This window comes from Macrotis lagotis, chromosome 2, assembly GCF_037893015.1.
Source record: "Macrotis lagotis isolate mMagLag1 chromosome 2, bilby.v1.9.chrom.fasta, whole genome shotgun sequence".
NCBI classification, from domain to species: Eukaryota; Metazoa; Chordata; class Mammalia; order Peramelemorphia; family Peramelidae; genus Macrotis; species Macrotis lagotis.
The window spans coordinates 294,281,585-294,298,104 of NC_133659.1; the positions used below are offsets into that span (position 1 = coordinate 294,281,585).

The window sequence follows — 16,520 nt, forward strand, 5'->3', positions numbered from 1 at the left end:
ACAATTGGAAACTGGGGAAAGCCTCTCCCAAAAAAAGTAAAATTTAAGTTGAGTGAAGATAAACTCATTCCAGGCATTTACTCAAACAGTAAATGAAAAAGTATGAAGACGGAAGATTGAGTGTTATGTAGGAGGAATTGTGAAAGAGGTGGTTTTAATTATGTCTGACTCTACACGACCCCATTTGGTGTTATCTTAGCAAAGATATTGAGGTAGTTTCCTTCTCCAGCTCATTTCACAAATGAGGAAACGAAGGCAAACAGGGTTAAGTGACTTGCCCAGGGTCACATATTCTGAGGCAGAATTTTAAATCAGGTCTTCCTGACTCCAGACTTGGGATTCTATCCACTATGCCACCTAGCTGCCTATAAGCAGAGCTATCTCACATAAAAACTGTATGGGTTAAGGTAGAAGCTGACCAGTAATCTATCTTCCCTAGCACTTTTACAGCTGCTTTACTGGCTGTTCTTCTCCAGACAAATTAATCTTATATTTTCATGCTGTGTCTCAAGAATGGAAGCAGAAATTACCCACATAAAGCCCAAGAGTCGGGTTCAACTTTTATCAGAACCATGTTCAAGGACATTCTGTTGAGTCCAGATGGGAGAAACATTATTTTAAAACTGATCACCCACAGATATGGGCATCACTCCAAAATATCCTTAAACTATAATCTCCTACCATAACTCCATAGGGTTTCTTTTTCCAACCACCAACCTCTTTCTACCACAATTCTTTGCTGTTTCGTTTTCTAAGCCTTAGAGTTTAGGATTCAGCAGGGCTTGATGAAAGAGATCACCCTTTGTTTCAAGAAGCTCTGAGAGAGTCCTCATGGATCTCATATTACACTAGACTTGATTTTAAAAATTATACGATAGTATAGTCTGTGAGCTGTAAATAGCTTTTAGAGAGTCCTTGAACCTGGATGGAGAAAAAAATTAAATCTTCATTTCATTAGAATTGCTTTCCTTTATGCTTTTAAAAATATTATATGTTCCATAGGTTTCACTAGACCATCAAAGAGGCCAAAATACAAAAAATAAAAGGTTAAAAATTCTAAGACTACTCTAAACTATTTCAAATGAACATTTATTAAGTGCCTACTATATGGCGGGCTTGCCATATAGTAATAGTAGATTAAAAAGTAATAATCCCTACCCTCAAGGAGCTTACATAATGGGAGAAGACAACATACAAAAGGAGGTAGGAAAGTTGGGGAGGGAAGGAAGACAAGGAGATATCCCTCTCTATGAAGGCATTCATTAAAAGGAATTTACTAACCCATTCTCTAGCCCTCCAATCAATGGGTAGAAGAGGCTGAGAAAGGGGATAGGAATATCTTCCCTAAAATAAATCCTAGCACAGAATCTTGGACCTATTATGCATCTTTTCTACAATTCATCTTCTCTTTTAGCCCAGTGATCCCCAGTTTAGGTGAACTCCTACAATAAACTTGTGGGAGAACAGGGTCAGGATTCATCTAGGATGTACAGGCATGAATGAGCTTCAAACTGTACCACTGAAGGTGATATCCATATGAGCAGAATAACAGATTTATTTGAGTGTTGAGAGCTCCTCACCCCTAATGACATTCAAACAAGATGTCTAAGAATGAAGGACAAATATCAGAGAATTATGGGAAACTCTGATGCCATCTTCTACAAGGGGTCTCTTCCAATTCTCCCAATTGCAAGATCAAACTAATCTTATTCAATTCAGACCAATGATGTAGTCTGCCCAGATCTTTTGTGGATTGGGATCCCATCATCTAGCACATTAGCTATTCCTCCCCATTTTATGTCATCCGGAATTGTGATGAGCACACCTTCTATGTGGCTATCCAAGTCATTAATAAAAATATTAAGTAACATGGGGCCAACCATAGATCCCTGGGAGACTATACTAAGGGCCTCCTGCCATATTGACATTGGACCATCAATAATTTACTCATTGAGTTTGGTCATCCCCCAGATCTGAATCCATCCGGGTAAATTGTCATTTAATCCATATCCTTCCATCTTCACCAAAAGAATTATAGGAGGTACTTTCTTTATCAAAAGCTTGCTAAATCTAGGAAAACTTTTCATACCATTCCTTTCATGCTAGATTAATAAACTTGCCATAAAAGGAAATGAGATGAATTTGGCTTGACTTGTTGAAGTCATGCTGGCTTTTATGATCACAGTTTTCTTTTTAAAATGTTGATTGCAAGATAGATATCTCTTTAATTCCATTTTAGATTTTTCTCAAAAATCAAAGTTAAGATCACTGGTCTAAAGTTTGTAGAATCATCTCTTCCCTTTTTTTGAAAATTGGAATGACATATTCCTTTTTCCCATCTTGTGATACCTCTTGCATTTTCCATGATATTTAAAATATTACTAACAAATGACTCCTCAATCACATTCTCCATTTTTTTCAGTATACAAGCACAATATTCCACAGAGTCTAGTACCTTGAACTTATCGAGACCAATTAGATACCTTCTAATTTTCCCTTTCCCTATCTTTAATATCAATGATATTATTCATTTTTGTTCTGTCATTTGCAATGCAAATGTAATTCTTGTCAGAGAAAAAAGAAGCAAACTCATAATCAGGTGTCTCTGTTTAGTTTCATCACCCCAATTCACCCCCAAAAAAGGGCCTAACCATTCTTTAATCCTCTTTTTTCTTCTAATACAAACTCTTTAAAATATCTTTCTCTCTATTTTGGCTTTAGCTTCCCTCATTGGGCTCAGTTCATTCTGAGAGTGAATCTTAACACTGTTTTTACAGAATCACACCACTATGCTCTTATTTTCATCTTTTTTTTTAACTTGACTTTGCTTCAAATCTTCTATACTCTTGTAACTAAACTTAAGATCTCATTGCTAAAGAAAACATTTCAATAAGGAAACTATCAGACCTCAAATCTTTTGGTTTCAGGATCTCATTACAGTTTTGTTTTGTTTTTGCAAGGCAATGGGGTTAAGTGACTTGCCCAAGGCCACACAGCTAGGGAATTATTGTCTGAGATGGGATTTGAACCCAGGTACTCCTGACTCCAGGGCCGGTGCTCTATCCACTGAGCCACCTAGCCGCCCTTCTCATTATAATTTAAAGAATGATTGAAGGGGCAGCTGGGTGGTGCAGTGGATAAAGCACTGGCCCTGGAGTCAGAAATACCTGGTTCAAATGCGGTCTCAGACACTTAATAATTCTCTAGCTGTGTGGCCTTGGGCAAACCACTTAACCCCACTGCCTTGCAAAAACCTTAAAAAAAAAAAACAATGATTGAGAACCCTTCAAAAACTTTTGGGTGGGGGTTTCATTAAAAATTAAAATGCCTTGTATTATTATGAAAATAATTTAGACCATGCCAATACCAAGAGGGAGTCTCAGAGCACTCCCCATCCCTCCCCTTGAGGTCCCTGAACCACCCTTTGAGAACCTGGACTTTACCCAATACAGATCAGCACTGTTACTTTTGCTTTCAATCAACCAGAGAATTGACTAGGATCACACCAGTAGGATATGTAAGAAATAAGACTTGAATTTAGGGTATCCTGACTCCAGACCAGGCAATCTGGCCCTAGAGTCAAAGGACCTGAGTTCAAATTCTATCTTTTTCATTTATTACTACTGAGGCATTAAAGCAAGTCATTTATCATCTCCAGGCCTCAATGTGCCATCTATAAAATAAGGTGATAAAATTCCAAAATATCCCTTCCAGATGAAGAGCTGTGATATTTTGATATTAATGTTCTAAGACTCTTCATTGTCTGAGTCTCATTAGGCTACTCGGACTTGTTTTCAGCCCTGGGATATGAACCAGTTCATGTTTTCATGGCTGATTTCACAGCAAACAAAGGATCGCCCAGTGACACAGTTGAGATTACCACAACAAATCAATCCCTTCTCCCCAGTGTCAACACTCAACTCTATCCATGGTGCCTTTGACGGAGTTCCTAAGCCCTAATGGAAAGAATAGATGTATTTAAACTTGGGAACACAAATATCATTCCTGCTTTGGACCCTGTGCCAATCCAAAAGCAGGTTGACAATCCTTATTACCGTAATTGTGTTTATTTTTAAAGGTGCCAACTAGGGGAAGGGAGAAATAGGCTTTACCAACCAAACAAGGTCTCTTGTCATCAAGACATTTTCATAGTGAAAAGGCCAGATTCCTTTACATTCCATGATGGGGCTGCAGATGTATCTGTTTACAATGGGATTTCTAGTCATTAAGCAGCTCTTTTGTCAAAAGGATGATTGCTGGCTCACTAGCTTTGGTCTGTGTATATGGGAAGATTTGGAGAGTTTTGAAGGGTTGCTTTCTCCTTGGGAGTTTTAGAGAAACCAGAAGACCTGAACTCTCAGAGAGAAAACTAGCATGCATTCTTACTAAAGCTAATTTGTCCATTTAAAAGAAATTCAATATGACAATGCCAGGCAAAGCCTTGCTTCCCAAGACATATTCAGACTATATTTGCCCCAGTGATCCTTTGTAGACAATGCTAAGAGAATCTCAGGTTGGTCTGGAGAGAAGAGGGGTCCCTCTATTCCTTTTTTAAAGTTTTATTTTTATTTTATGGAATAAAACAAGTATTTTATAATATACTACAATAAAAATGATGACTGATCATGAAACTTCAAATCTACAATCAAATATACAAAAAAAATGTCATATATATTTTTTCTTCCCCTTCTCCACACCCACACCCTAGAGAAGGTCACCAGTAAACACAAATGTATGGAAGGCTGTTGTGGTGGCAAAGAATTGGAAATTAAGTAGAAATTGAGGAATGGCTTAACAAACTGTGGTATATGTATGTCATGGAACACTATTGTTCTATTAGAAACCAGGAGGGATGGGAATTCAGGGAAGCCTGGAGGGATTTGCATGAACTGATGCTGAGCAAGATGGGCAGAACCAGAAGAACATACTATAACAGCAACAAGGGGGTAATGACCAACCTTGATGGACTTGCTCATTCCATCAGTGCAACAATCAGGGACAATTTGGGGCTGTCTGTGATGGAGAATACCATCTATATCCAGAGAAAGAATTGCGGAGTTTGAACAAAGATTATTACCTTTAATTTAGAACAAAACCATTATTATGTAATTTTTCTATCTCTTATACTTTATTTTTTCTTCCTTAAGGATATGATTTCTCTCTCATCACATTCAACTGAGATCAATGTATACCATGGAAACAATGTAAAGACTGACAGAATGGCTTCTGTGGGGGTGGGGAGAGGGAAGCAAGAATGGAGGAAAAATTGTAAAACTCAAAATTAATAAAATCTTTCTGAAAAAAATATATGGGAGGCAACTAGGTTGTTCAGTGGATAGAGCACAAGCCCTGAAGTCAGGAAGACCTGAGTTCAAATCCGATCTCAGACGCTAAATAATTACCTAGCTGTGTGACTGTGGGAATGTAACTTAACCCCATTGCTTTACAAAAAAAAAAAAAAAAAAAGATCAGCTTACATGCCCATGAGTCAAACAAAAACTCTGACCACACTATCATAGCTCTGGAGCTGGCAGTTAATCCACAAAGTCATATATGTAAAATTATTCTATACATCTATCAGTTCTTTCCCTGGATATATCTTTCTTCCTATGTCCATTATAGTTCATTTGTATTCAATAGTCAACATAACTTTTGCTTCTTCCTTAAAAGCACAACCTTGAACACTGAGATGATATAAAGTAATTAAAATCTGGAAATAAAATATTCTTGAAATTTTTTTCAGCTATGACTTCATTAGTATAATGTACTCCCAGACTGGAGCCTCCCTTCCCTGGTGCAGATAAATTATAGTCTTAGAGACTTGTGAAATGAGGAAATGGGAAGCAAAGCAGAATTACATAAATGATTTTCCCATAATCACACAAATCAGAAAATATCAGAGTCAGAAACAACTCAGATTGTGACTCTATGATATATTTGTTATTGGATTATATTTATAATAATGATAATAAAAGTTAACATTTATATATAGCAAAGTGCTTTACAAAGAATATTTCAATTTATCCTCACAACAACCCTGGGAGATGAAGAAACTTAGAATGAGAGATATTAAGTGACTTGCCCAATCACACAGGATTCAAACTCAAATCTTTCCAACTCTAGGTCCAGCACTCTCTACTATACTATATAAATATTCTAAATATAGGTTAAATTATAAATGCATTATTTTAAGTAAAAAATGATCATGAAATGCTAAATCATTACATATGTAGAAATGAAACTTTTTGAGGGCAGAGACCATCCAGGTTTTAATCTTTGAATTTAAATAATCAATACCTCACACAGGGTTTTGTGGTTTGTTTGGATTTTTTAACTAATATCATTTAAGCCTCACAACAACCCTGTGAGATGGAAACTACACGTGTTAGTAACCTTATTTGTAGATGAGAAAAATAAGGCTCAGGAAGGCATATTATTTGCCCAAGGTGATAGGATCATAAATACTGAGTCTAAAAATACTTTGGAGTCTCTCATGTTCCATTCTCTCATTTTACAGCTGAGGAAACTGAGATTCAGAGGAATAATTTTCCTAGGATCAAAGATTTAGAGTTGGAAAGGACTTTACAGTTCTTCACAGCCAATGCTCTCATTTAATAAATGAAGTAATTGAAGCAGACAGAGGCTAACTTGCCCAGTGTCACCTAACAAATAAGAACCAAAGGTCCTCCTTCCTCCAATTCCCACATGGGAGATAAAAGGATCTAAAGTCTTTAAAACTAAATTTTAGCACACTTGTGCATTACAAATGTTTAATAATCATTTGATTCCTTCCTTCCTTCCTTCCTCTCACCAGATTCAAATCTCTTCCTAGAGTGCTTTCCTTGCAGGGAGGTACCTATCTCCTTTTCCAGGTGCCATGGGGAGCCAGAAGGATGGGTCCCTGGATTCCTAACTCAACTTTCCTTTTGTTCTCCTCAGATCCCTATGTGAAGATTCACCTGATGCAGAATGGCAAGAGATTGAAGAAGAAAAAGACCACAATTAAGAAGAACACGCTGAACCCCTACTACAATGAGTCTTTCAGCTTCGAAGTACCCTTTGAGCAAATCCAGGTGAGGTCCAACACGATGATGTCTCACCCCACTGAATTTTACTCCTCCAGAGCTCCAAATTATCCCCCGTAGACCTCATTAATTAGCAAGGAGCTATTCTTCCATTGGCACCTGTCTTCCCAGTCTTCTCTCATGATGCTTAGGAGATGCCCAAGGGCTGCATTTCAGTAGGATCAATTTGTCTACCGGGTCTCCCAGCGTCCTTGACTCCCCCTCCTCCCTCTTCCCCAAAACACAGGAAAAAAAAAAAAGAAAGACTGGGTATGGATTATTTTGTATCGAGCAGAAATGAATTAACAAAAAAGAAATCCCCAATGATGCTGCTAGATTAGGAAATGCATTCACAATGTTTAGAGCCTTAAGAACAGATCAGATTTTATCACTTTTTCTCCATATTATATAAAATATTTCATTTACCTCCTCAATTCTTAAAGGTCTGTGGATAGAAAAGTAAGAAAAAATTGCCATTGTTGCCTGTATCCAAACTGTGCAGTATCTTTCATCTTTAATTAGTATAAAAATTGATCAAGGGCCCCAAGAGAGAGAAATAAAGAATAATTGCTCAGAATTTGACCTCCCTGGGATCAATTGGGAATGGATGTAAGGATATACACCAGCAGTTAAGCCTCCTTTTACTTTTTAGCAATAGAAGGAGAGGGGGTGGGGTAAAGGTGTAGAATTCCTCATGAGAGGATCTTTAGAATGAGAAGTTGTAACCACGATGATCATTTGTGATATTATTGGAGGCCTTTTCATGTTTGAAATTCCATGTTTTGTAATGATAGGACAAAGATTCCTGCTTCTGACAGAGACACTCTATAATTAGGAGCTTTCTCCTGCTGCTTCTCAGTGGGTACCAGAATCAGATTGTTGTATTTAGAGCAACATTATTCCTCTATTTTAATGAAATAATTGATATATCCAATCCCTTTAATACCAAAATAATTAGACCATGAACAGGAAGGAGTGTCTCTGATAGAAAGGGGAGTTGACAAAGCTACAGAGTGGGTTTTTTTTTTTAATTCCCTCCAATCCTCTGAAATATAGAGATTGCTTTTGGATCTAATGCTTTTTCAGTTCATCACAATTTCATTCCCTTCAGAAGGTTTTTCTCTTCTGGAAGGGATCAGGGGACTTATACAAAGCAGAACAAAAACCAAATGGACTCATATCCTTGATTACCGTAGGCAATAATTATTTCTGGGTAGCTGGGGATACAGTAGAGTGCTAGTTCAGGAAGACTCGTCTTCATGAATTCATATCCAACCTCAGATTCTTTACTAACTAGTCATTTAATCCTGTTTGTCTCAGTTTCCTCATCCATAAAAAGAACTGGTGGAGGAAAATTTAAGCCACTCTAGTATCTTTGGCAAGAAAAATTCAAAATGGGGTCCCTATGAATAGGATATGATTAAAAAACCTAAGTAATAACAATAATAAATTCTAGGTTGAACCATATGGCCCTCAAGGTTAGTCAATAGGCATTTATTAATTATATATATACGTATATATATATATATGTATATGTATGTGTATATGTACATATGTATATGTATATGTATATGTATATGTATATGTATATGTATATGTATATGTATATGTATATGTATATGTATATGTATATGTATATGTATATGTATGTCAAGGCATCCCTGACCATAAGTTTCTTATATTCTAATGGAAGAAGACAACTCATAAAATGGAGCTGAAAGATTGGGGCAAAGGTGTTTACAACAGGGACAATGTGATGAAATCTAAAGAGATAGATGCTGAGCAGGGATATGGATGACTCCTCTGGGCTCTTCCTAGGAATGGACTCTAAGAGGAACTCACCAATGGGAGGAGGAGGAGGTTTCAGAGGAGGAAGGATGTTACAGGGTGAAAAAGCCACAGAGACATACTAGCAAAATCCAAAAATATGAGAATAAATGAAACCGTATTATTACAAGAGTTTTTTTAACCTACTTTAACCAATAGTCAGCTGGATAGTACAGTAGATAGAGCAATGGACCTAGAATCTAGAAGACCTGAGTTCAAATTCAGCCTCAAGAGTTTTCTAGCTATGTGACCTTGGGTCAAATCACCTTACTTCCATTTGCCTCAGTTTCTTCACCTATAAAATTGAAATAATAATAGCATCTACCTCCCAGAGTTATTAGAAGGATCAAATGAGATCATTTTTATAAAGCACTTAGCATATAGTAGGTACTCTATAAATGTTAGCTTTATTAATATATAATTAATATATAATAAAGCTTATAATTACATATATTCATAAGCTAATAATTATTTAAAATAAAGCTAACATCTATATTATATAGATGCTTTATTTATACTTCTTTGTTTTATCATGTTAAATAAAACTAATAATTATTTTAAAATAAAGCTAACATTTATATATCACATATAAATGTTTTGTATTATATTTGTATCATATAGATGTTTATATTAATATATGATATATATGTGTTTAATTTACAATTATTAGTTTTATCATATTAATTATTGTTACTACTTATAAGGAACTATATTTGTAATACTTGATCATTCCTCTAGGCTTTTGAGCTCAGAGTTAAAAAGATAGCGTGGTGACCTTACTTATTTACCCCTAGCTCACCTGCCTGTCAGTTTTAGTCCAGTCCAGGTATCCACCTGGCTAACATGTTCTTTCTACTTCTAATACCATAAGGTGTTGAGTTTAAGATGACAATGACTCCCAGTGTCATCACAGCCAAATATGAATCGATGAATTTAGCTAATAAACTGCTAGACCCTATTGGCGAGTCCCTAAGATAGACAGTTTCCTCTACCCACTTACTTTTCAATGTATATCATTTGTGAGCTATGGGGTTCTAAGACGTTTTTCCTATGATAACTAACACCTTCTGGCATTTTTTTTAATTCTGCAAAAGAAAATAATAAAAAAAACAGACATTGAGATTAAAAAAAGACTATAGTATATTTTCTCCTTGGGGCTGCAATTCTAAATCACACAATATAATTTCTCTTTTTTAAGCCATCAATAGTAAGCAAAGCAAATATGCTGGAACTGAAACACATATACATATTAAAAATAAAATGGGTTGGTTTTTTTTGGAAAAGGTGGTGGAAAAGATAGCACTTTGTCAAAACAGAGAGATGTAGAATACATTGAGATTAAAATAATGTTTATATTGTTCTTCCCTTTGCATAGATACAGATTCTCATTTTAGGGATTCATTTATTCCTTAACCCTTTTATGTTGAAATAAATGATTATTCCATGAAGTAAAGAGGGGACTGAAATTTCCTCCATTCTGAGTTCCTTAGACCATCACAGAATGTTTTCTGAATTGCATAGAATAAGGGTTTTTAAAAACTAGGAACAACACCTTCAGTGAAGAAAATACTCCACCCACTTCTTTGCTTGGAGGTCTCATCTTAAAGGCTCCTGGAAAAGCATATTCCTTCACAGAATCAACAAACATTCCCTCTCTACTGCTGTTAACTTGGAAGTTTCAATTAGCTTTTGAGGAAAGAAAGCTGATTCCCCTTAACTATGATTGCAATGAAATGAATTTCTTTGGAAAATGCAGCCGGAAAGATTCTATTGGAGAGCAGGAGCAAGTAACAAGTATTTTTTTAATGTAGCCAAAAGGAAAACTCTGGGTTTGTTTTTTATCTAGAAAATAAGAGTAGGGGCAGCTAGGCGGTGCAGTGAATAGAACACTGGCCCTGGAGTCAGGAGTACCTGGATTCAAATCCGATCTCAGACACTTAATAATTACCTAGCTGTGTGGCCTTGGGCAAGCCACTTAACCCCTGTTTGCCTTGTAAAAAAAAAAAAACCTAAAAAAAAAAAAGAAAAGAAAATAAGAGTAACCACTAAAGTTCATTCCAGATTTAAATCCTGTTATCTGAACATCATATGACCAATGCTGTCTTGTTTGGCTTTCCCCAGTGTGGGGGAAAAATACTTTATTCTCCACCCAAAATTCCCTTCCTAGCTGACTTAATCTGGCCCTATATAATGGGGACTTGAACTTGCACTGTGTTGCTTTTACTGTCATTGTGGAGTATCTTCCATTTCCATTCTCTGGTTTGACTCCAGGTACAACATTCATAGCAAGACAGTCTACAATTCGTCAGGAAAAGTTTATTATGTAATGGAAACCGTTCCAAGGTCTGGGGGGTACAATATAAAAAGAGACAAAAACAATCCCCTACCTTAAATTCTGAAAGGGAAAATAGGATGGATACAGATACATACCAGTAGACTCTTGCTTGAATGCTTCCAACGTAGCTGAATCCGCATCTATTCCTGGCTGCCTTCTGCGATGACTTTTTTCATTCTCTTAAATTTCCACATGTCCTACCCTCAGGTATACCTCTCCTTAATCTAGCTATCCTCTCTAGTCTTAAAATCCATCACATGTAATTCTAATTAAGGAAACATTCTATTGAGGAAAATATGGATAATATGAGCCTAAAGAAACCTATGCCTCAGTGTAGAAAAAAATGCATTAAAAACACTTCTTGCTCTATTTTCATTAAGTGGATGGGACATTGGGTTCTGTCAAGGAAAATCTAAGTTAAAATTTGCCTTCAGAGTTTTCATCTATAAAATGAGGATAATAATAGCAAATACTCTCAAATTTTTTAAGAGGATAAAATCAGTTAATAATTGTCAAGAACTTAGCATAGTGTCTGACATATTATAACCACTATATAACTGTTAGCTATTATTAGATAAGAGAAGGAAATATATATATACTCTATTTAAATAGTTAATGATTTTATCAAAAAATTTCTGATGAATTTGAGGTGACTAGATGTCACCAAAAGTGCCCTTAGATAACAATAAATTTATTATAGATCACTATTTTACATATAGAACATACTTAGTGAGTGCTTGCCAATTACTTTTTTAAAAATCTGAATTTTTTAAACATTTAATGACTTTTATCTTTGCATCAATTAATTCCTATTTCCAGCCCAGACTGAATCATCCCTTGTAACAAAGAAAAACAAGCAAAAACTTGTGAGTCAGATGGCCCCAATAATATTAACGTTTTAACCTAAGTTTCCACCTCCTCCATAATGAAAATAAATCACATGACTTTTAAAGAATACTAAAAATTAATCTTTTTTGATGGTGATCTACCTAAAATTGTTCTTTGCTACTCATTTTGGGAGAAGACCTAAAGCAAAGCTAGATTTAGAGACTTGCCCAAGGTCAATTAATGGTCAAATTGAATGCATCCGCCAAGTTCTATGCTAGCTGAGAAAGTGCTGGGAGTATATTAAACAATCCCTGCCCTTGAGGAGCATATTCCATACTTGTGGGAGATAAAATGTAAAAAAAAATTTCAACAACAACAGGCAGATGAAAAGTTCCAGGGGACCTAAGGGAACAACAGTGAATTGACAATAAGACCCAAGGGTCCTTGGGTTGCATCAGTAGGCCAAACCAGGAATTTTGCAGTCCTCCTTCTCAGTCATTGACCATTTTATCTTCATTTGGCTTGATTTCCAACCTCTTTGAACTTCATCCCTGCCCCCCCTTGTGATAACCTTGTTCTTTTTTTTCTTCTCTCCCATTTTAGAAAGTGCAAGTTGTGGTAACTGTTTTGGACTATGACAAGATTGGTAAGAATGATGCCATCGGCAAGGTCTTTGTAGGCTACAATAGCACCGGCGCGGAGCTCCGACACTGGTCAGATATGTTGGCCAATCCCCGGCGACCCATTGCACAGTGGCATACCCTTCAGGTAGAGGAGGAGGTGGACGCCATGCTTGCAGTCAAGAAATAAAGGGAACAAAAGAAGCCTTTCTGCATTTGCCCACATAGTGCTCTTTAGCCAGTATCTGTAAATACCTCAGTAATATGGGTCCTTTCATTTCCAGCCATGCATTCCTAACCCAAATCAGTGGTCCTTCAAATCCTGTTTTAATTTGCACAACTTTAAATGTAGAGAGCCCCCCTAAGACCTTCATTATCCCACTGCCCCCCAAATCTACTCTTCTTTTAAGCAATATGATGTGTAGATAGAGCATGACAGAAATTATTTATTGTATCACACTGTTGTATATACCAGTATGCTAAAAATTTATTTCTAGTTTGTGTATTTGTATGTTGTACGAGTTTCCTAATCTGTGTATATCTAGATGTTTTTAATAAGATGTTCTATTTTAAATTATGTAAATTGACTGAGATATAGGAGAGCTGATAATATATATTAGGGTTAAATATTGTAACGTCTGCATTCCAGCAAAAATTCCCACTTGTAAGGCACTAGTACAGTTACAGTGACATCTTAAAGGACAACAAATCTGAGCTTTCAACTGAACCATTCAAATAACTGGATATTCTTCACAATGCACACTTGGAGGGAGTAGATCCCATTTTGTAGAATTCATTTACAGGCAACTTAGCATGATCTGAGCAGCTCAAAAGCTGACCTCAAGGAAGCGTAGCCACAAGCCAACTGTACTAAGTTATCCCTTCCACATCTTGACTTTCCCCATCTCGTTTAGATATAACACAGGTCGGCATAAGAAATTAAATGGGAATTTGGGGAGGGGAGGCTTTGAGGAAGTCACAGATGACACGTGAAGGGTCAGCAGATGACACAGAAAAAGTTTAGAAACTCAGAAATGTAGAATTGTTATTTAAATAGAAAGAAGGCATTCCAGTAGGCTCTGGCATCATAGAACAAAAGACTAAGTCTTTCTATGATTTCCTAAAGGCAAATGAAGGTGAGGCATCTACCCCTATGGATATTGTATGGATTTTCTAGATCACAGTAGAGGGGGTCAGGGGGAACTGTGCCCCTAACCTCCCTGATGTGGAAGGGATAACTGTATAGACTTTGTATATACTTTAAAAAGTTGAAATCCTGAACAGTTGAGGAAGCAGCTGAATGGGAGGGAATTATTTCTTATTATTGCACCTATAGTAAATAATATGATGGTGTTTGGTGTGTGAGTGTATGTACATGTATGTTCCTTAAGGGGGAGGGGGAGCAAAGAAGGGATAAGACTGCGGGGAGAGAAGTCGGCATTTGTGAAACACAGTCTGACCATCCAAGCAGATGCTCTCCGTTCTCACCTTTATATGAAATGTGCATCCTGGGAATTCGGTTGGAGATTTCCCATTCTGGATGAACTCTTAATGGGTTTGCACATTAGACTTTATAACAAAATATTTTATTATACAGAAACCAGATTAGAAGGAATGCAGAATATTTTTAAACACAGCAATCTGTGCTTATTACACAAAATGACTTTGTGGTCAACAGTATTGTAATCCCATCGAAACAAAACAAAACAAAAAAAAAAAAAGGACGAAATTTAGCCATAGTTCTGAATGCACTTCGATAAAGCCAAAACAGCTAGTGATCTTTTTATATATATATATGCTCTTTATACTGAAATGAGTTTTAATTTGTCCTTTAAAAAAAAGATGAAACTAAACAAAGAACAAGTTCTAGAAAACTGAAGCAACCTCTTATGTATACTAGATGCTCGTTTCAGGAGGAGTTTTTAAATGTTTTCAATGTTATTATGTAGTAATGGCACTATTATGAAGCTATTTGTCATTCCATAAGAGTCTTAAAAGGCTGCTCTGTGTATCACTGTGACTGCCATGTGTACTTAGAATCTAGTTTTCTCAGTGGATAGCAATCAATTTATTCCATAGTGATATTGTTATAATACTGCCATTCCCTTCGATACTGCACTGCCGGAGGCCCACGTAGCACCAACAGTTCTAGTTACAAATGGACCAATCCAGAACTGAAGAGCTACACATCAGACAGACAATGGGTGGACCACACAGCAGATTATTGAACACTGTGCAATATTCCATCCTTTAGCCCACCCTAGTAGGTCATTGCCTTATTGAATGAAGGGCAATTTACCATCTCATTCTGCATCTAGACTCTTATTCCACATCACTTCAGACGTTTTCTCTCTCCCAAGACCAAATTTTGGGTTGACTAGACCACAGACAGCAACGATTCTCCAAAGTGAAAGCTCATTTTTCTAACAAATTGGAATCATAATCTTGGCCTCAAATTTATTATATTTATCTTTCAAATTTATTATATTTATCTTCATACCAGCATTTCATGATCCTCACTATCTCCAAGGAAAATCAGCTAGGGCTGTCAGACAAAAGGCTTTGGGCATTCCCAACTATTCCCCAATGAATGGAGATCCTCTAGACTTTCCTGATAAAGGTGGGTCTTGGGTTGTGAGCCCATTCGAGGCGAAAGCCACCAAACTCTTTGGAACTGGGACAAGCATAGAGTGAAAAATTAAGAATGGGGAGGGGGGGGAACAGTTCTCTGTCCCAACTTTATCATCCCTAAGCCATAATTTCCTTTTCATTCATTTTCCATGAAAGAGGCATCCTGTGAGAATAATTGCCTCTATGTGTAGGAAGGGGAAAAAAAAGTCCAACAGGACTTCTTTTAATCAATTTAAGGGACCAAACCCTACCAAAGAGAGGGACTAGATTGACCTTGAATTGTTGTTTGTGCATAACACAGAGATTTAATTTCATCATATCCAGCTTTGAGTTGTTCATACAGAACCCAGAAACAAGCAGGTTCCCGCTGCCAGATAAATAAGACATTCTCTCTCACATTAAGTATTCTTAATGTATTCTCTTCCAACACTGCCAGATACACTGATGCCGTAGTAGAATTGGTTGGTACTCTCCACCATCATACCCATGACAGTGACTGAACCTGCTTTTTTGAACAAGGTGATCATCCATCCTCAGATAAGCCACATGTACCTTTCTGACAAAGCTGTGTAAAGTATTAGAAATCTGATGCTGTAGAAAGATCCTAGCTGCCTTTGTGTATATTTACTGCCTGCTTGAGTGTTCCTATATGTGGGTTTTCTCTGTATCCCGTAGAAATGTTGGGGTGTTCTATCCTGCCATAACGGCCCGTGGTCTGCGAGCCGATAACTTTAGCTGTATTTTACCTTCATTTTTTTTGACGAGGTGGTTAAACTTTTGTTTCACTTTGTGTAGTGAATCCCACAGTAGTTTTCTGATTGTTGTTACCAATGAATTGACCTATTACACAGATATTCAATAAAAATGTTTTATTTCCTGTTGATGTCGTGGTGTTTCCACTCTTTTTCTTGCCCCCATCCCCATCTTGAGCTGTGGAATAAGCGACTACCCTTTTTTCCTAAACCAATGGTCTATTACTTGAGGGTCCCAATGGAAGCAGTTGGGGAGCTGAATAAAAAGCCTGAAATGGAAAGACAGCTTTTGTCTCATGTGGATGAATCCAGAGTTGACTGAAGGGAAAACAAAACCTGCGAGGATATGGCCCTCTGGCTTCCTAGCATTCCCAGGCAATATCCTTCCCAATGGCTTTTTCTCTTTGTATTTATGGGCAATTCATCTGGCCCACCTTCAGGTTTTCTGGTGTGTCCAAAATAT

The 16,520-nt window shown here is 36.8% G+C and overlaps 1 protein-coding gene across 4 annotated transcripts in view; it reads left to right on the forward strand.

Moving 5' to 3' along the window:
- SYT1 (synaptotagmin 1) overlaps window positions 1-16,219 on the forward strand; it is a 731,190-nt gene extending 714,971 nt beyond the window's left edge. For all 4 annotated transcript variants that reach the window (XM_074226490.1, XM_074226493.1, XM_074226491.1 and 1 more), the window contains 2 exons: window positions 6,940-7,073; window positions 12,658-16,219. In XM_074226490.1, the coding sequence (XP_074082591.1) occupies window positions 6,940-7,073; window positions 12,658-12,864 (341 nt within the window). In that variant the 3' untranslated portion in view covers window positions 12,865-16,219. The remainder of the gene's footprint in view (window positions 1-6,939; window positions 7,074-12,657) is intronic.
- The last annotated feature ends 301 nt before the right edge of the window (window positions 16,220-16,520 follow it).